Consider the following 22,462-nt stretch of genomic DNA (forward strand, 5'->3'; position numbering starts at 1 on the left):
CCTTTTATATCAGACTATGCAGTATCGGCTTTTGCTTATTGTTGAAGGCCGTAAGGTGACCTTTTAATGTTAATTTGTGTCATTTTTGTTTCTTGTGGGGAGCTGTCTCATTGGCATTCATAATACCACATCTTCTTTTTTTGTGAAACATTTAGCGACTTGAGAATTTCAGAAAAGGTTTCAAAAGTCATAGGTAATTTGGGACAGGATAATTGTTTTTCTAGCCCGGCTCCTGCTTCTTCCACAATTGTTTTTTTTTGTTCTCTATTAATTTTAATGACACATGAATAGTTTTAGCGCTTATCTGTATATTATGAACATTCATTAAAGGGGGGATCGGGGCAGAGGCGGATTTAGGGAGCCCGCCCCCTCCCCCTTTTCTGAAAAATAATTGGTTGCTTATATAGGGAATCACTAAAGCATGACCAGAGCGGACCCCTTCTTAGGCAGTCAACGGGCCCCTGCGTATGAACATTTCTGGATCCACCACTTCGGAGGGGCCCTGATCCCAATATCCCGGGCTTAAAAACATGAAATCCCGAGGTTCTGAATTTATTATACAAATTAAATATCTCGACAATCTAATTGAAATTAAATCTCTCACTCGCTATTTTTTTTATTCTTGGTCGCTGCGTGGGAGCCCACGCAGCGACCAAGAATAAAAAAAATAGCGAGTGAGAGATTTAATTTCAATTAGATTGATATCTCGACATCCCGAAATTCGAAAAAAGAAATCCCGGATCTCGAAATGGTCAATCCTGAAATTTCGATCTTAAAAACACCCGCTCCAGACGTCCTGAAAGTGTATTTTCTTTTTACAGTCAAATATCAGTTTAATAATTGATCCACAGCGGTCATTGATATATTATTCAGACCCTCCCTATTAAATAAACCCTGTGACTGCCGTGGATAGTAAACTGGCTTGAAAAATTAAATGATATCAGACAGAAAATACACTTTATTGTAGTATATGTATTTGTTTCAAAGTAAAAGAAAAACGCATACCGGAGGTCTAATCTGACTTAAATTTCGTCCAATGACGGATATAAGACAGAAAATACACTGTATTCGTAGTACTAATGTATGTTCAAAGTATTACAGAAAAGCGCAAACCGGAAGTCTAATCTGACTTAAAGTTTCGCCAAATGACGGAAACATATCCGGACGTCTTTTTTCTCGCTGTTCACCCAAAATAACTTAAATAATCTGAATAATCATATGAATGGATGACAAATGCAATTATGCAATGAACCCACAGGACACAGAGTCATGATGATTCATTTATTGTGGAAAGAAGAGAAGCGACACCCAAAATGAGGTCTTCTCGTTTAATAGTACTAGAACACACCCGTGATATCGCGGGTCTGTGACTGAATTAAAGAATATAACCATGCGTAAGCCTTATTTAAGTATTGGTATTGGCATCTGATAAAGTCATGCCGATTATAAGATGCACAGTTTTTTTCTTCTTTCAACATCTTTCTGTTTGAACCCGTCGACCTGGAACTTATCAATTATTGGTATTATTAATTTTATTTGGAAAACAAAAGGGCCTGGAAAGGAGTATTTTTTAATCAACAGCATTGTCTTTTATGAGTTATAAATAAAAGTTGATGATTCTTTGATTCGCTATTTTAAGTCATCATAGTCCGGCTAACAAATTGAAAACTGTTCATGCTGTAACTATACGCCTTATTTTAAGTTCAGATTTTTATTCTTCGTATTGTCATCTTAGAAAGTCATACTGATTAAAATACTACAATCGGGAACAATGTGAGGATGATTGAATTCAGTAGTGTCGACCCTGTGATTACGACCCGTGTATATACAATGTAGCAAAATCCTAAATACAGCATTTGGTGGTGCGCCTATCACATGCGGAGTTTTGAAGTAGTGAACGCTGTGCGTAGCCTAAAGCGTAACAAAGCCGTTGGCGTGGACGAAATACCGGCCGAAATCCTAAAAGTCCCAAGTTTACTGAACTTTTTACACAAACTGTTCAACAAGTGTTTTTCGAGTGGATTCATCCCTACAACGTGGACAAAGGGAATTATAAACCCTATCCCGAAATCGTCAACATCAAATCCGAAAGACCCAATGAGCTACCGAGGTATAACGTTGGTACCAGTGTGCTATAAACTATACTGTCATATACTAAATAACAGGTTAGTAAAATGGGAGAACGAAAATGACATTCTTCATGACGGTCAAAACGGATTTCGAAAAGGGCGCAGTACAATTGATCACATCAAATCGTTAACATCAATAATAGAGACTAGGAAATTAAAACGTTTATCGACTTTCGTTGCATTTATTGATTTTCGTAAGGCATATGACGGGATAAACCGAGCGATGTTATTCCAGAAACTATTCGACCTTGGTATATGTGGGAATATTTATAACGCTATTTTGTCTCTGTATAAGTCCGTGGAATGCTGTGTTCGCATAAATGGACATAAGACAGACTGGTTCAACGTTCAATGTGGTCTTAAACAAGGCTGTTTGTTGTCGCCATTACTTTTCAACTTGTATATAAACGGATTAGCTACATATATCGATTCACTAGATATTGGAATTGACATCGATGGGGAAAAGGTGTCCATGTTACTTTATGCCGATGATTTAGTGTTGTTATCAAACACAGAAACAGAGCTACAAACATTACTTGATGCATTAGATTTATGGTGTACCGATAACAAGATGACAATAAACGATAACAAGTCAAATATAGTTCACTTTCGACCAAATTCGTTCCCGAGAAGTCAAACAACCTTTCATTGCGGAAACCACATTTTACAGACAGTAGAACGTTACACATATTTAGGCTTAGTTTTTACAGAACACTTGGACTATAACGTCATGGCAAAGTATATTGCAGCAGCAGCTAGTCGAGCACTTGGACTTGTAATATCGAAATACAAGGGACTAGGAGGTTTACCTTTTGGAACTTTTACAAAGCTGTACGACTCTATGGTTTGGAGTACTATTAGTTACGGTGCTGCAGTATGGGGAGATAAGTCATTCTCGTGTATAAATGCCGTTCAAAACAAAGCAATCCGTTTTTTCATGGGAGTTGGTCGTTATACCCCAAACGTTGCAGTAAATGGAGATTCGGGATGGACACCACCGTCTGTGAAACAATGGCGGGTAATCATAAACTATTGGAATCGGTTAAGATATATGGATGAAAATAGAATAAATAAGAAAATAGACAATTGGGCAGAGCAGAATTTCAGGCGTCATCGAGTGTGCAAAAACTCAAACTTTAGAATTTATAGTCTATTCGAATCATGTGGTATAGCGAACTGGTTTGATGACACTGATATTGATAAGCAGCAAGTTAACAATGCTATACACGTAAAACTTATGTCTGACTTTAAACAGAAATGGAATGAAGATCTGCATAAAGACACTTCTAGACGAAATGGACCAGGAGGTAACAAACTACGTACATATAGAACATTTAAACAGGATGTATATACAGAACTTTACCTAGATAAGCTGATTATACCTTCACACAGAAGAGCTTACTCTCAGTTTCGCTGTGGTGTTGCCCCAATACGTGTAGAGACAGGACGCTACGAGAGTCTTCCAGTAGATCAAAGAACTTGTTTTGTTTGTGACAATAAAATTGAAAACGAGGAGCATGTATTGACTGAATGTCCGTTATACGACGATTTAAGAGACGAACTGTATAAGATTTTAAACTTTGAATACGAACATTTTAGTCTATTGCCGAATTCTTTGAAACTTTCATTTATTTTAGCGAGTGATAATATTAATGTGATACAAAAAAGTGCCAAAACCTGCAAGCTTATTTTAGACCGTAGAAGACGTTTTTTATACCGATAATTGATGTAAATATGTTTTATCATTTAACTTTTGTTTTATAATTGCTTTTTGAAAATTTGTAAATATTAGTTCCTTTTAATCCGTCTCTCATAATTCTTTTAGAATGGCATTAATAATTTTTAAAAAGGTTTACTTTTATAATGTGAAATGTTTATACTGTATTATTGATGGTGAGACGTTAATAAAATATTATTGTATTGTATTGCGGAACGTACAGATAAGGTAATAGGTAACAGGTGAATATACTATTGGTATCGGTATCGGATTCGATCCGGAACTTCTTAATTATTGGCAATATTAATTATGTGGAAAACAAAAGGGTATGGAGTGGTGTAATTTTTAATCAACAGCATTGTACTATATTAGTTATATATAAAGTTGAATTCTTTGATTCATCGTGTTTACCTGATGACGGCTGACAAATTGGACCTCGTAATTTTAGTATTATAGATACGTTTCAAAAATTTCGGTTGAAGATTAAGATCAGTTTATATGTTGACAGTGTAGGAGCTAACTAAAGAAATTCCAGGCTGTGGAGAATATCATACCTGTCACCTGACCCGTATAAACATATTTCAACTAGACAGTTACTTCCCCTTATTTGTCACCATTCAAAATTATTCCTTATATTTACGTTTTATGGGTGAAAAAGGTAAAATCATAAAAATATAAAATTCAAATACATATTGAAACATAACTTTTCATTATTTTTATATCTTTATACAATATTTAAAAAAAAATTGAAAAATATTTTTTACATTTATACTTCCTTTAACTGTATATCTATATTTTATCATACTCTAATTTCCTCAATATATATATGTTGGTATGTTCAAAAGCTACTTAGCCCGTATCTCATACATTTAAAAATAAATTCTTGTATTGACAAAAAGTAAACATTAAAAAATATTACATTTCAAAAATAAATTCATTAACAAAAAGTAAAGAACATAAGACTGTTACACAAAATTATAAAAATCCTTAAAAGTGCAATGAAATAATAATTAATAGGATTTAAAATGAATTAACCAAGTGAACATGCATTGAATGATGTTTTGGTATCTTGATATACATTATAAGAAAATGTACCATAAATACTGAAATTCAGCTAAAAAAAGTTCGTACGCGTTATGACCTGAGATTTGATTCTTCAATGTAGGTCATGACCTGCATTTTCATCGTCACAGGTTGACAGGTATGGAATATTATAACAAAATTTAAGAGCCTTTTATAGCTTGCTTTTTATGCTCCGTGTTGAAGGTCGTACAATGACCTTTAATTGTTTCCTCTTACAAATTATGACTTGGATGGAGAGTTGTCTCAGTGGCTGTCATACCACACCTGCTTATTTCTATTCATTGCAGAAGACACCATTGAAATCCAAGTCTGTTTCAAAAATATTTCATAACAATAGCTATAAAATTATCTACTGATGCATAATATGGCGAGATGATTTGTTTTATAAAATGTTATTGAATAATATTAATCTGTAAATGGTAAGATGTATAATGAAGTATTGAATATGTACAATGATATTAAATCTAGAATATCACATAATCTATGCTACTAAAGGAGTAGACCGATTTCATTGAGCCGCAACTCCTCTAAAACCATACCAAGTCGGAAATATTTGTGATATGTCGTTTACATGTAGTTTTTTTACTTTTAATTTGTCTTTGAACCAATCTTTTTTCCACAAAAAACGCCAATTATGTGAGAAAGTACCCAATTTCGAAGACTGCAAGCTTAGTCGACGTAGTGCCCGCGAAATATGAAAAGTTTTTTGTTATATTGTTTGCAGATGACACGGTGTTGTTGGATGGAACAGCACAGGACCTGCAGACTCACCTCAATGCTTTCCATGATTATTGTAAGGCTTGGAACTTGAAAGGAAAGTTGACAAAATTAAAGTCTTACTGGTTTTTTTTTTATGGACGGAAGCCAAAAAATCTCCAATTTTCTTACAATGATACTAACATTGAGATGATAAAACAATATAACTATTTGGAAATTGTTGTTACTAAAACGGGAAATTTTAGTATGAGAAAAACATTTATCCGATAAGGCTTTAAGCCATGTACGAAAACTTGAAAACAGGAAGGATGTTTTTTTCTGTTTAATCCCAAAAATGTTTAATCCCAAATTTAATCCCAAATTCAATTCCAAAGATTTCTGTAAAATGTCAACTTTAGCTTGTTCGTTTATATAAAAAAAAATATATAGTCACGTGCGTTTGTCCTCCAGCTGGCTTAATATTTTTGAAACCTCTCTCTCTCTTGTTTTGTATATACTGTAAGAAGTTATCATTTTTTTTATTCTGTATACTGATGTCAAACATTGACTTTGTGAGACTAAATATATAGATTTAGAGGCCATAAGTATACCGGTATGGAAGATTGATCGACTGTAATTTAGCGCCACTTTCAACACTTTCGTGCTATTTCGTGGCGGTGAGTTTATATTGGTGGAGAAAGCAGAAGTGCCCGGAGAGACCCCCTGACCTTCATTTGGAAAACAGACAATTCTGGTCAATTAAGATTGGAATCGAGCTTACCTGCCACGTGCGGGATTTGAAATCGCACACCTAAGTGTTGACATACTAGTGACACAGCAGTTCGACTACTTATAAAAAGAAAATGTGGTATGACTGCTAAAGAGACAACTCTCCACAAGAGGTCAAAATGACACAGAAATTGACAATTATAGGTCACCGTACGGCCTTCAACAATGATCAAAGCCCATACCGCATATTCAGCTATAAAAGGACCCGAAATGACAATGTAACCACTCGACCAACTAGCGCCCATCACTTTCACCCGAATTGGATTAAAGGAGATATGGAATGAACCTGAACTCAGTGCATTATATTGACGTGCAGCTTTTTATCATGGTTTTGTGCATATATTTCACAGTTTCAACTATAGATGATTATGGGTGGATTCTTGACATCCAGCGGCAAATTGATATATGCATATTCGTACAAGAACATGTTAATGTGATATGAATATTAACACTGTTTTGTAATAGACCGACACCCTGAGCCGGATTTTTTAACATGCTAGTTGAAAAGGTAGCATTCCGAAGGAAGACATTTATATCACCTTACTCAGACACATTTTTCTGAATCCGAGCCGACCAGCTTTTGCTCTTAATCCTTAATCCCGCGTGCTTATATAATTAGCCGGGAAGCAGCATGTAAATATGAATTTTAAAGTCTTTGGTTTTGACCCGACCTCCCTTACTCAAGGCGAACATGCTACGACGAAAGTAACACCACTAGACATGCAGTAACCCGCAATATAAAAGGTTTCGTGGGAAGCCGCTCATATACTAGTATACACCTCTAGACTCAATTCAACAGGGTACGACCATTGATATTTTTATCATGTCAGTGGGGGTGGGGGCAAGTTGTTTTGTAAATGTTTGAATCTAAATTTCTTGAAAGAGATTTTATGTTTTTCAGAGGGGAAGCGAAAAATTTTGTTTCCATTTAAAATGAGGAAAAAATAAAACAATGATGAAAGTTAAAAAAATAAAAAAAATATTATTATTAATTTCGAACAAGAAAATACACGTGCTCCTTCCCTCAAATTAGAGTCGGTGTCTAACACATTTATTTATTAATATATAATTTACAGACCATCTGTTTAAGCTTTGGATACAAGGTTCTTACAACACGTCATTTTATTTTCCTTCCTTGTGTATATTATATCAGCCAATGAAATTTCAGCCTTCAAATTTTTGAAGGTGTGTATCATTCCAACAAAAGCAGAGAAATGAGCGTTTTTAATCTGGTGTCTAAATGAACTTAAAACACTGCATTTATTACTGAGACCTGTTGTTCTCTTACAGATAGAGAGTGATGTTTTGAATTTTTCAAAGTGAAGATTTACGACAGCGGCCTTTAATATTGGGCGTTTATCTTGGAAACATAATAGATTTAAAAAAAAAAATAGTGCAATGTGTCTGAATTATACTCTATAGTAAAGGTTCCTTTTGGGCACTTTTGGCTTTTCAGATATGTGTTGTTTTATTTGCTATTATCTTGATAACTAATAATAGAGAAACCTTTTCTTGCAAGGTATAGACAAGGACATTTATAATCAAAATACTGAAGTATGAAAGCTGTTTGCGACTTCAGGGAACTTAGTTTGGATTTGCCGTTTGTGGTTTCATTAATTATTACCACACCTTCATTCAATAATTGCATCAGATGAAAAATTCTCTGCTAGAAGAAATTGTTGAAACTAATTTTTCAGGTTATAACAATTCAGATGAGCGAAACGAGGCGTAAAGATTGATGCCTACGGTTGACGAAGAATTCGCCAAAACATTATACCGCGGCAAATTTATAACTATATAAAATTGAATGCCACTTTTCCATTCCTAAAATGATAAAATGAAAGGCCCCCTTTATTTCTTCCTATCCCCCTCTTCTTTTTTTGGTTACAAATGACCGGTTCCTTATATGAGCCATTACTCTATCAGAGTCGGACTTTTTCCGAATTGTTTGTGTCTATCTTGAGAATATATAAAGAGAAACTCGAACAGCTAAAATGATCAGAAAGGCAATGTTAACATAAATGACAATACTAAACTTCGTGTATTTCTAATAGAAAAAATGCTAACGTTAGGTATACCGAAATTTACAAATATAATGCCTTCCCTCGTTAAAACGATCATATAGAGCATGACATAAAAGTATTATTTATTAGATTTAAAAACCTAAACCGTACTGTAGACTTCGTATGTTTATTATTAAAAACCCGTCGATTTAAACAAAACTTTAATTTGCAATTCATATATATTTTTACAATTTTCCAACTATATCAGATGTTATTTTTTGCATCTTAAAACGAGGTACTAACATGCCAAGGTTTATCTCAAGTCTCAACCATTTTCCAAACGGTAGCTACAGATTTGATCCTAATTACTAGTATTAGTAACGGTTATTCCACAGAAGCAGATCGGAAACAGTTATGACGTAGTTAAGTAATCATTCTAATCGTAATCATGTTCATTGACCATAACGACGATGAACGCACATAATATAATGACGTTTCGACATCATATAATGAAGTAAATAAAACAACATAATATAAGATTACAAGCACATAATATAATGACACAAACACATCATATAAAGATGTTTGCACATAATATAAAGGAAACTGCACACCATATAATGATATGTACACATCATATAAGTATATTTGCACAGCATATAAGTATATTTGCACAGCATATAAGTATATTTGCACATCATATAAGGATCTTTCAACATAATATAAGTATATTTTCACATCATATAAGAATGTTTGCACATCATATAAGAACATTTGCTCATTATATAAGTATATTTGCACATCACATAAGTATGTTTGCACATCATATAATGAAGTTTGAACATCATATAATGATGTTTGCTCATCATATAATGATGTTTGTACATCATATAAGGATGTTTGTACATCATATAAGGATATTTGCACATCATATAAAGGTGTTTGCACATCATATGATGACAAGTTCACATCATATAAAGGTAAATGCACATCAAATAAAGGTAAATGCACAACATATAATGAAAAATGGGCATAATAAGACAGTGTTGGCGTTCCATACAGGAGCTTCAAATGGTGATGTTGAAATCAACCCTTCGTAAATTTTACGGACGCCATCACGAGTTGGTTGTCCTAAATGGAATTCACAGATGATATCAGATATGTTCCTTATGTCGTAACTACAATGATGTCCCCTTTCACGAATGTGAGCTACTGAATAAGACTATTTACCTGGTTAGTAGTAATATGAGCAACATGACTGGTGCCACATGTGGAGCAGGATTTACCTACACTTCCGGAGAACCTGACACCATTCCGAGTTTTTGGTGAGGTCCATGTTGCCTAGTCCTTCATTTGTTATATTGTGTCTTGTGTATTTTGTTTTTCTCTTTGTCATTTTCTTTTTTAGACATGCGTTGTCAATTTTTATTCGATCTATGAGTGTGAATGTACCTCTGGTATTTTTCGCTTACTTCTACGCTATTTTGTCTCACTTGTTATTATACCACATCTTATTTTTACGAAGATAAAATGATTACAAAAAATAAAAATATATTACAGCAGATTGTGATCAAGGAAGTAATAAATTCTGAACCTAATTGATTTATTTTAGCTTTGAAGGAAAATGTCGCTGTTGCTTGCCAGAGTTCCATTTAAATTACTGTTAACAGCTTTCTACTGGCGTGACAAGTTACATATTTTATGAAAAAGCATTGAAATTAAAATCATTTTTCTAATAAATATATTGACTACACTTGATAAAGGCTGATATCAAAGTCATTTATCTTATGAAGTAATGAAATTTCATCTCAGATAACATTAAACAGACTATTTATCACACATGCATACTTATAAAGAAAGTTGGCTGATGCCATGCGACATGGATGTAAACTGTAACACAATACTTTATTTAAGTAGTTCTTAAAAATAGCCATATTGTTGTTGTATATTTCAATAATAACAATATGGCTACAATGTAAGCTTGCTTCATTTAATACAACAAACGTTTTTATACAATCAGTAGTCATTTTGCTTTTTGCACTTTTGGTATAAAAACAAAAAGAACATTGACTCCAATTTTATTAGCTGTATATTATTCAAATAATACTGCCACCGTCTGGTAGTTAAATAGTTACGTAATCAATCTTTAGTAAATAATTTGATATATTATTAAACTCGGCGTCTTCTCGAAAAATACAATATAAAATAATCAAAAGTATATAATAAATATTGGAAAATTAGGAAGCACAATTCTGGAAATGTCACAAGTGAAATAACGTTGTAGTCACCATCTAATGGACTCTTATATAGTTATATAAAGTAACATCTATTTATTCTGTCGAAGAGAGTGACACAACTGGAAAAATTTATGGCAATAGGATACTAGCTACAAATACCATTGCATCAAACAATGATTCAAACAATAATTGCCATCTTCGAAACGCCAAAAATAAGCACTAAACTAGAAGGTCCTCGCTGCTGAATAAAGAGTTTAGAATGGAGATTGAAGATAAAAATTGACGATACATATCCCCCTAATTTAACAAAATAATGTTCACAGCTGCACTGCATTGTCTTTGTACCTTCAAGCTAGTATGGTAAAATTCGAAAGATTCTACGCTTAGCTCTTGAGACACCAACAGCAGCATCACGTGTCATGTGTCCAGAGCAACGTTAATCACTAGGTCATCTAGAATATATACAATCATGTTCATTTGTAAAAGAGGGACGAAAAATACCATAGGGACGGCCAAACTCACAAATCAAAAATCAACTTGTTTCCTGGAGATAAATTCAAATTACTCTTTTGTCGCTGCTGACTTCCACCAGAAACATTAAGACCAGGATTATACCGTAAATAGTTATACCTGGGTTCTATTTATCATTTGTCTAATTATAGCAGAAACAAATAAATAAATGTCGAGATGTAATTTAAAACACAATTACCTTAATTCCCTTATTATATCTCTCATGTGTCAATCAAAGCAGAAAGAACTTGCTTTAACTAATTGTTGTAAGAAAGCGCTTTCAATAATTTAGTTTTGAATGAATAAGGTTTATGTCGTAAACTGTATAGATATATGAATGATTTCTACGTTTAGAGCAGACCCACACGTAGCCAATGGCTGTTAGCAATTCTCTATATATGAAAAAGGAATTAAGTTAAAACATGTTTTTAATAACATCTCGATATTTAAAAGTCTTTGTTTCTGCTATAAAGAAAAATGATGGATAGACCCAAATATAACTATTTACGGTATAATCCGGGTCTTTTTAGGAGAGTATTTTTTTAATGGATGTCTGCGAAAAGTAATATTGATGGAAATGCAGTCATAAGACCTGACAATTTGACAAAGGATTACACTTACTTTTATTTAGATGAAAAGAATGAGATTTGGGGGTAAACATTGTAAGACTACACAACAAAACAATTCAACCCAAATAATCTGTTTTTCGCTGAACATCATCTGACAACTATGTCATGCATTTTCAGGACAAAAACGAATAAAAAACACGAAGAAACTATATTGGATTTCCAATGTGATTCTATTTAGATCACAACTGTTAGGCCTACTCAAAAAGAACTGTAAAAATATTTAAATTATCTAAGTTATCATACGTTATCATATAATTTTTGTGTTTAGAATCAATAACATGTCTGTCTGTTTTGTTGTAAAACAGTCGTATCATAAGATAAAATTGAATATACCTCTTCATTTAAACGAAAAATCTTCCAAAAAATTTGCAATTTCGTCTCAAAAGTGGCTTCTATTATACAATTTTAGATGGAGTTTTCTGCGCATATTACGATAATAGATGTAGAAATACCCCCATCCTACCATCATAAAGATTAACAATGTCTTTAGTCTATATATATGTTTATTGAATTTACACACATTATAGATCGATGAACTATTCAATATAAGGTCAAAGAAATCAATTAGGCATTGAACTGAAAGTGAACGTACTTAAGACTCCTAATAACTTTTTGATCGACCCTTCATCCTTTAAAGCACTTCATTGGAATTCAGTCCAAATCACAATGTATCTCGGATCAGATTTTTTTCCACTGTGAAGAATGATTGCAAATCAACTTCCTTATTGCTGTACAATTACCTACCAGTTAGATATTTATTAAATTGTTAACTAACAAATAACGACGCAATAATGGTCACAGTAAGGATTCTAGCGAACTGTAAATTTGATTAGTAGAATACCAATATTTGTCTGATTTACTTTTTCAGCTTACTCTGAAAACAACCTTATGTTTCATAGCTTCAATAACTTAACATTTGTTCTGAATTACACATTTGACGTGATCCAAAAAATCGTATCATGTAAAGAAATGTCTCTTCTCTACTCTCCAAAGTTAAATTTAAATATTTTAAAAGTAAAATTTAACTTCCACGAGTGTTCAAATATCGTAACACACGTGTTGCAGTGATGGAATCTATGCATTTGTATATCTGTCTAAATACTTAAATTTCTTAAAACAACTGAACACAGCTATGTGTTTTATAGGCTAATTTGGATTAAACTGAACAAGTGAGATGCTTCTAAATTCTGGTAAACAAAAGGGACGTCATATATTGAATCGCCGAATGAAACCACATTTTATGGTTTTAAATCCTGTATAACTCTTAGTGTTATACAATGTATCATATTTTTGGAAGCATCACAGATGAATCAAAAATGAATTTAGAAAATTTGCCAGTTACTCAATTTGGTTTTCAATGAACGGAGTATTTATGTAACACCTAGTTTTAAAAACATACCATATTATACTGTCAACTGTAACTTGTAGGCAACGTACAACGTAGCCGTATTTAAATATTTTAAACATTTTAATGCTATGTCGTTGTTCTCCTCTTATATTTAATGCGTTTTCCTCAGTTTTAGTTTGTCATCCCGATTTTGTTTGTTGTCCATAGATTTACGAGTTTTAAACAGCGGTATACTACTGTTGCCTTCATTAACATGTATCAACAACCCTTTTTTGTTTATTTAAGAACACTATACCAAGGACATGTTTTTTTAATTCGACGGACAACGTGCCAACAATCCATCTTTGTCTGATATAAAGGACAATATACCAATACTGTATTTTTGTCTTGAAGCAATGAAAGTAAATTTTCTATAGATTGTGTAACTTGTTTATACGAGTATAAACTAGTAGAGATTAACGATGTAACCTTTCTGTTATGAAAAAAAATCATCATCTGTCATTATTTGTGTATGATTAATAATTATGCAATAATTCTTTAGTGACTTCCGAAGGATAACGACATCACTTAAGAATGCATTAATTGGTATCTTAATACCACAGTTCATCCGATTGTCAATAACACATCGTTGACAAGGTGAAGACTGGCACATGTTGCGCATCAACTGTTTAACGTTGTCTATCTTCTTTGGTGTAATGCACCATTTGAAATTTTGTTTTTTTCAACCGAATTTAGACCGTAGTCAAATATTTGAAACAACAATTATAGTTTTGATCAAAAATAATAATTATCGGTTTTGTAAATGGAAAAATATATCGTTACTGTTCTGCCAAATACAAATTGTTATTAAATGCATCACACTTTTAGGACTGTCTAACTAAATAAGATATGTCATTTAACACAATGCATCACAATAAACTGTTGAAAATTATAATTAGCATCTGTCGTTTTGTTTTGCCAAAAAGTTTATTTTTTAAACAAAATGCACATCTGACATGAAAAACTTCATATCTACCAGATACAATGTACAACTAAAAAAGATTTGCCTTATTATAGTTATTGATTTATTGTTGTTTGCTAAACGTCCAGTGGAAAGCGTTTGATGTTTCTTACGTGCACAAGTCAATAAAAAAATCGATAGGTACATTGTAGGTTCTGCAAGGATGGACGTTTTTCAAATGAGAAATCTGATATGTCTAATTCAACGAATGAACGGAACTTGAACACACATGTTCATCTGACATTGCATGTGTAAAAAAATATTTGAATGAAGAATCAAGGTACAAACTAGTATGCAAAGTGTTACTTATTATTGACAGATTGATTTGTGTACTACATGCACGATTTTTAGAAATGAAAACTTACATGTTCATACAATTAGTCAATGGAAAATGTGAATACTCATTAAATAGTTGCCAAACTAACAGTAACATAACATGCTGAATTCGCAATAGACAAACGTCTACATGTATCCAGTGATTACAGTATCATGGCTCACTGCTCGAAAGTCGATTGTCGCTTAAAGGAGTTTGAACCAGGATACCAGGCTACATGTACTACATTGTGTTCACAGTGTGAACACTTTAAATCATTACGAGTTTAGATAAACTGTTAGTCAATTCAAAATTATACATTTGCTTGTCTAACAAAAGACAGATGTTCTGTGCCTACCCCAAGAGTGTGATGAGCTTTATCAGAAACAAGAATCCCCCTACCACTGGAAGTGCTCTGCTGTCTATGAAACAAGAAGTCACCCCTACCACTGGAAGCATTCTGCTCTATACCATAATAAGTCAACCCCTACCTTCGGAAGTGTTGAGCGCTTTATGAAACAAGAAGTCCATCCCCTACCATCGGTGGTTGTGCGCATCGTATTAAGAGCAAAATATAAATAGAGGAAACAATACATTTGTATTCAAGAATATTCGAAGATAATGGAAGAAAGTGGAAGAAAAAACATTATAAATGTCAGTTTAATTTATTATTATATAATGTGATTCCTTCATTTTCGACTGTTATTTGAAAGACTGCATATGGCTACGATATGAAGAGTGTAAGAATAACAAGCTAAGTGAGATAACAGCTGACTACCGTTTAAGTATTACTTCGGGAATCAATATATATATGTATCCCAAAATAAAGGTTAACAAAAGTAAACGACAAGTACAAATTTCGAAATTGCAACTCTGATTTACATTGGTTATCTTTGTTCACGAAATCAAGATAGAAATATGTGTAACATTGATGGATTGTTTGTTGATTTACGTCAAGCGGCTAATATTGCATGCATGTTAAGGACGATAAAAAAAACCGACAAATGAAATCAATATCATATTGATACATGTATTTGAAGTATTTCAAAATACTTGTACGTGTGGACCAATGCAAGAAATGTGTGACTACATGTATCAACGCTCCACCATTTCGTAAACAGAACAATAAAGCAATAGCTTGAATAACATGCAGTTTTGAGTTTTCCTCGTTTCTCTATGAACCAGATCCCTTTGAAATGACGTCGAAGTCATTTTTAAAAGAGGGACGAAAGATATCAAAGGGTCAGCCAAACTCATAAATCTAAAACAAACTGACAACGCCATGGCTAAAAATGAAAAAGACGAACAATAGTACACATGACACAACATAGAAAACCAAAGAATAAACAAAACGAACCCCACCAAAAACTAGGGGTGATCTCAGGTGCTCTGATGACCTTTAAATAATATAATCCGGAATAAAACTATAATGTTATTTTTTTAAATATAAACTTGTCAATACGAACAATAATCAATCAATTGATAACAGTGATGAGCGGCAGCTATACAACAAACAAATTAAACATGTCAAATGAATAAGCCATTGAACAAGCAAGACAATCTTTCTAACACGTTTGTTTGTAATTATCGCATCACATTTGTATCTCTGCAGCTTGTTTCAAAGTGCCAAGTAGACTAAGACGAATTTGATCCTGATTTCTTGCTTTAATGATAATATTGACGTTAAACAATTTACTGTTAGATCACAAATTTAAAAAGGATTGAATAAACAATTCAGTACAAAACAGAAGAAAACTTTATTTGAAGTAACTTTATTTATCTTAACAGTTGCCTCATTTTTATAGTATATTTGAACTTATAACATCTTTCAAATAAAAAGTGATATATAAGTATTATTGCAATTTATTTTTTATCCGGGAAACAGCCTTTCCTCACGTTGTGGTTCGAGCAAGCGTTAAGGGGCTGTTTGTTTAATATCTGTTGGCTTCAGTTGTCATTAAACATGGATATGTGGTCTATGAAATGCTTCGGTGGAATTCTTGTACTTAAATGTTAATGTATCCCTTTCATCTACAAGTGCAATTTACGTTGTTAATGTATCTCCTGAAAACCTTGCATACACAATTCCAAAATTATTATGTAAAAATATCAACTTAAGATGCACGCAGAATAATATGTTCCATTACTTGGAGCGTTAAACAAATAAAAAACGTATTCTATTATCATTCAATTAGTTGTTCAGGAAAGCACCGTTTACAAATTCAAAGCATGATTGCACATTTGTACAGCAAGATGTCAGCATGATCTTGATTGCCTTTCACAGTGATTTAAGATGCTACTTACCAGATACCAAAGTACTTGAAGTTTTTCATTTATTTCCAAGGTGTTTGATGAACTACCAGGAATAGATACTTGAATTGTGCATGTTATTGAATGACCTTGATGAAACAAATGCAAAATTCAAGTATCTGTTTCTGGAAGTTCACCTTAGGTGTTTGATTACTCGCAATTGAGATCATCCGAAACTTTAAATAAGATCATATGCGCTACTCTTGTAGCACCTGGTTGGTATGGAACTGCGACATCTGCATATCTCCATTAAATGATTAATTAAATTGTGTTTGCCTACCTGAAGCATTGTAGATCATTGCATTTAGTATTTTTTTAAACAAATCTGTAAGAGATCTAGAGGATGCATACTAAAATTGCTTTGTACGAAAAAAAATATAGGTGTATAAAAATTCATCCTATTAATTCGAGCACTAAAATTTAGTGATAAACACGGACAGAAATAATCTCGAATTTCCGTACAATATTGAGAATTATATCATATTTAAGACCAAAACAAGCATGATTTGTTGGACAGTTGTAGGTTATACATATATGAAGGAATGCGTCATGAGAGAAAGACTGTTCAATGTTTCGTCCCCAATGCAATTCATCCAGTTTTACCAGTCAAGTTAAGTATGAAGTATAATCTAATTGCCTTAACACAGTGGCCAAATCAATTTAAGGTTAGATTCTCTCAATAATACAGGAAAACAAAAGAAAAAAACTGGGGGCTGTTTTCTTTCAAATATAAATGCTTGTCTTTAACCTTTTCCTATTACACAAGTCATGCATGTATCTTTTCAAAATGGTTCATGTATTTGATAAAAAAGCAAAAGCAGTGTTGCCCAAAACTGACCACGCATATATAGAACGCATCATGACTGGACAGATGTTAATTCAAAATCTTTCAGAACTCGTACTTTGAAGGAAATAAGTTGATTTAAAATAAAAGTTAATAATGACTCAAACATGTGTTTTGAAAAATGCCGGAATGGTTTTGCACGAACCTTTAAACACCACTTTAAAGGTATCGTAATAATTCTGAAGTGAGATTGGAAAACAAAATGGTACAAAAAGTCATCGGGGCTTTTTATTGCACTTCTACAGTTTTACTGTAAAGCAAAATACCCCAAGCTTTATATAAAATAGAAACATTACACGGTTGGAATGCTGTTAACCTCAAGTACTAGTTATAATTATCATCATTTCTGCATTAAATAAAATATTAATATGACATAATTATGAAAGTCATGTCATCGTCAATTGCTAATTCGATGTTCTATTATATGCTATATATAATATTAAACATATTAATTTTGAAATAGTTCATTTGCTTTAGGTCAGAAAACTTCAAAAATAAAAATAAACTAAAAAAAATAAAAATATAATACCCTTACCTTATGTAACTCATTGTCACTTCTTTCCTGCATTCATCCAGTTTAAAAAAAATCTCAAGAATTCTGTGTAACTTTGAATAAAATAACGTTTTTATGTCGTATGACTTTCTATAGTACATGCATTTTCTGATAATGACTAAATGTTTTACAACAATTCTTTCCGACACATATCGATCAACTGCAGAGTTCTCCACTAGTATCGTTAACTGTCGATATCGAGTTTAAACTGTCTTTAAGTTAGGAAGAACAACCGCGAAACATGTGAAAGCTTTAGACTGGTTAATTAACTTGCCAAATGGGAATATCTGGAAGACGGTCATTTATCAAATTAGTTCATAATGTTTCAGCAACAGTATTTGGTTATCGCTTGACAACCTTGTAAAATAAAAACCAATAAAACACAAGATACAATCTAAAATACATCACAAATCACTAATTTTCGGAAATGTTATTGTTATAGACATAAGATATGCACCGAAAGATAAATTTTATATCAAGAACAAAATAACATAACACCTAATGCCAGTAGATCTTTGAATGCTTAATATTGAATTATAAACTGTAATCTCTTACTTTGAATAGTGTGTGCGAGTTATTCGTTTATGAAAAAAATACAACAAAACAATTTTCTATAACAAAAGAGTGCTATTTTGATAGTCTCTGTTTTAATTAATAAAGTTTACTTAGGGATAAAGATATCAGAAATTGGTAAACATGTTTAATTAAATTTGTCACAAATATAGAAAATGTATCAAATCGCAGGGTAAATAAATGGTTTCAAGCATTCTTTGGTGATATTATCTATAAATAAACAAAATCAGTTTATGACTTGTACTTCAAATCTTCTCTTTGTGCTTTATATTAAAAACGGTTATAATCATACTATATAGATATAGGAAGATGTGGTGTGAGTGCCACTGAGACAACTCTCCATCCAAATAACAATTTAAAAATTAAACCATTATAGGTTAAAGTACGGCCTTCAACACGGAGCCTTGGCTCACACCGAACAACAAGCTATAAAGGGCCCCAAAATTACTAGTGTAAAACCATTCAAACGGGAAAACCAACGGTCTAATCTCTATTAAACATTAACAAACGACAACTGTTTGTTTTCAATTCTCGTAGTACAGAGCAGTACTTAAAATACTTTTCTTCATTGCCGTTCTGTAAAATTGATGTTGCTATATGACATCCTCTTTGAAAAACAGCAACCAGTGTTAGAAGGTTGGACGGTCAAATGATTTACATCAGCAAGTTAAGTAATTCCAGCTTGCTTTCATGATATGTGTGCATCCTTTGACATACAATTATATTGTTTGTTTAAATTATTGATATTTCCACTTTGAAAAAAAATGGAAAACAACACGTTTTATAATTTATTGCGTCCGAAGCGCTTTTCTGGATTTACCTTCATCAGAAACGCTTAAAGCCAAACATTTGAAATCCGAAGATGTATAAGTACCGAAAATCGTGTTTTCTCCATGTACTTAACAGGGTCGTCAAGTAGATTGCTTATTCCTTATTTACTAGTTTTTTGTTATTGCTTTTGCTTTTTAACAATATTCGCTTTGATTATTCATTTCTTACTTATAACCACTTTTATGAAACATTGCTAAAAAAGTATGTCAACCACAAATTCACAACACGATTAATCCGGATAATATTTTTGTAAGTGAATCCATTAAAATAATTGAAATAGGTGGGTTTTTATCATTAGGGTGAATTACACAAAAGTTTATCATGACTTCCTTGTTTTTTCAAATGCCAAAAAATCGAGAGAAAAAAATGATTTTCAAGTGCTTATATTTCCACAAGGAAGTAACGCATTGTTTGCTCTGTATGAGAATTACACATGATGGTACAAATTCAATCATGTGAGATTGTTTGGAAGGAAATGGTCTAATACATTTCATCTAGTCAACATTTTTCTTGTCGATGCGAAAGTTCAGGTTGACATGGAGTATTTTCATTTGTATCTTCTTTGTGTTCTTTTGAACACGTATGTTCAAATACTGGTAAAAACGAGCGATGTACCATGTTTAAAAAAATTCTGCGTCTGTAACAAGAAACAGCGTAGCGCAATATGCAACTTTTTAAGTTACATTCCAAGACTACCAAAGTATGTGGTGAATCTCGAATTGGAAAACAATGTTCTATCTCATATAAACATGGAAACATTTCGAAATGTTTCGAACAATAACTTAACTAGGTTGGTGTTCACGAACAACTCAATAGAAGACTTGACTGCAGATACATTTCAAGAATTGAATTATCTCGGATATTTAGAAATGTCACAGGAAAGAAAATTAAATATTTCGACCCTGAAAATGTCATTCCGAAGTTTAAACAAACGTCGAATGAACAATATAATTTTTAAAAACAATGCATGGAACAGATTTCCAATTGACTTCTTTTCTGATTTTAGAAACTTCACTATAAAAAGAATGTCGTAGTATGGAAATTAATTCAGGAATTTTAATGGTAGTTTACTGTCGTACTTTTCCAGGATAAATACGCTTAACATTGCTCGAAATGAGATTGTGTTCTTAAATGCACGTGGTTTACACGCAGTTACTGAATCAACTTTATACGATAATTACATATTTGAGATTCCCAATTTTTGTGCCGATGATGCAGGACAGTCATTAGTACCTAGGTTATCTCGCCTGGATCTGACAGAAAACCTAATTCGTAAACTGCTTTCGACATCTTTTAATTGTCTAAATAATCTTAAACATCTTATTTTAGACAAAAACCGTCTACAAATTTTAGAAAATGACATTTTTTCTCGTCTTACAAATTTGAAAATGCTTTGGATAAGTAGAATGTGTCATTTGTTTGTTGTTAAAAAAAGGGCATTTAGATTACCCTCTTTGACAGAACTAATATTCAGTCATAATAGACTCCATTTCAAGAGTGAAATTTTCCAACATCTACCGAGTCTGAAAAAATTAGATTTAACAAATAATTTTTTATCAAAAATTCCTGTGACAATTAATAGACTCTTTTATCGATTGTCAAATTTGACAACACTGAATTTACAAGGATCCCGCATTAAGATATTGCCGGAAGGATTATTTCAAAAGATGCCATTTTTAAAAATCCTAAATCTGAAAGATAATAGAATTGTAGCCTGGAGTCGGAATGTATTCGAAAATCTTACATCATTGAGACATCTGTATTTGGATGGAAACCACATACGAATAATTAATGAATCGTCCTTTCCTAGCCAGCTATTACGGGCGTTGTTGAAATTTGACATATCGCATAATGAGTTCTGGTGTACATGTGCTCAGAGATGGTTTGTTGATTATTTGCGATCTTCGAACATTTCTATAATACAAAATGATTGGCCTGATTTCTATCAGTGTGTTTACCCAGAGGAGAAGAAAGGTCTTCTTCTCGTAGATTATAAACCGACAAACGCCGAATGCTCAAAATGGAGTCATGTTTTTACGATAGTCATTGTTACTGTTTCGTCAGTTTTTATTGTAACTGTAGTGTTGATGCTGATTATTAACTGTAATTCAAACATTCGGAATCTTGTGTATCTTCTTCGTGTCAACGCATGGAAGAGAAAAGGCTACGTCATGTTTAGTTCTTCCGAAGACTGTGAATACGATGCTTTTGTCATATACTGTGATTCCGATCGACAATGGGTCCATTACGATCTTCTTAATCGCCTAGAAGAAATTGGTTTGAAAGTTTGCGTACACCAACGAGATTTTGATATTGGAGAATCCATCATAGACAACATTGCTAAGTATGTCGGCAAAAGTTGGAAAATTATTGTTGTTATGTCGAATAACTTTACAAAAAGTGAATGGTGTCAATGGGAAGTAGACTTTGTACAAGAAAGAAGACGACGTCATGGGAAAGAGGCACTTATTCTTATAATGCACAGTCAAATAGATTCAAGTCACATGACAACTATTATCAGGTCTTTACTTGACACAACACCACATCTGAAATATCAAAAGAGATTAGGCGAAGATCTGTTTTGGTCTGCTATCATGAAAGCTGTCAAAAAAACCATTGAAGCATCCTCCTGTATCCGTTCTGTAGAATCATAAACGTGTGTATTCAACAATGTTTGTAAAAAGATTGTTTTTGGTCAAACAAATCTAATTTTATTTTGTTTTTAATTCATATGTTTTTTAATCTTTTTATGGTTGTTGTAATAATTACGTTTTTTACTCAACACACAATATAAATATATTGTTGCTTCATATTTTATGAGAGTTAATTTTATAGATCTCACAAAGAATTTTAAAATGAAACTTGCATAAGATACTGTACATGTACAAATCGGTCGA

The 22,462-nt window shown here is 32.7% G+C and overlaps 2 protein-coding genes across 2 annotated transcripts in view; one reads left to right on the forward strand and one right to left on the reverse strand.

Annotated features, from left to right (window-relative positions):
• Positions 1-18,364, reverse strand: part of LOC134715321 (QRFP-like peptide receptor) — a 114,515-nt gene extending 96,151 nt beyond the window's left edge. Inside the window, exon 1 of the mRNA XM_063577431.1 lies at positions 18,144-18,364. Coding sequence (XP_063433501.1) covers positions 18,144-18,176 — 33 coding nt within the window. The 5' untranslated portion in view covers positions 18,177-18,364. The remainder of the gene's footprint in view (positions 1-18,143) is intronic.
• A 1,844-nt stretch (positions 18,365-20,208) lies between these two features.
• On the forward strand, positions 20,209-22,219 carry LOC134716622 (toll-like receptor 1). The gene has a single exon (XM_063579630.1). It carries the CDS (start codon positions 20,954-20,956, stop codon positions 22,217-22,219), a length of 1,266 nt encoding a protein of 421 aa, XP_063435700.1. The 5' UTR covers positions 20,209-20,953.
• The last annotated feature ends 243 nt before the right edge of the window (positions 22,220-22,462 follow it).

Source organism: Mytilus trossulus, chromosome 4 (assembly GCF_036588685.1).
Source record: "Mytilus trossulus isolate FHL-02 chromosome 4, PNRI_Mtr1.1.1.hap1, whole genome shotgun sequence".
Classification (NCBI taxonomy): Eukaryota; Metazoa; Mollusca; class Bivalvia; order Mytilida; family Mytilidae; genus Mytilus; species Mytilus trossulus.

What these genes read in the sequence shown, in the direction of transcription:
- LOC134716622 (XM_063579630.1), top strand. Translation starts at nt 20,954, where the DNA reads ATGCTTTGGATAAGTAGAATGTGTCATTTGTTTGTTGTTAAAAAAAGG.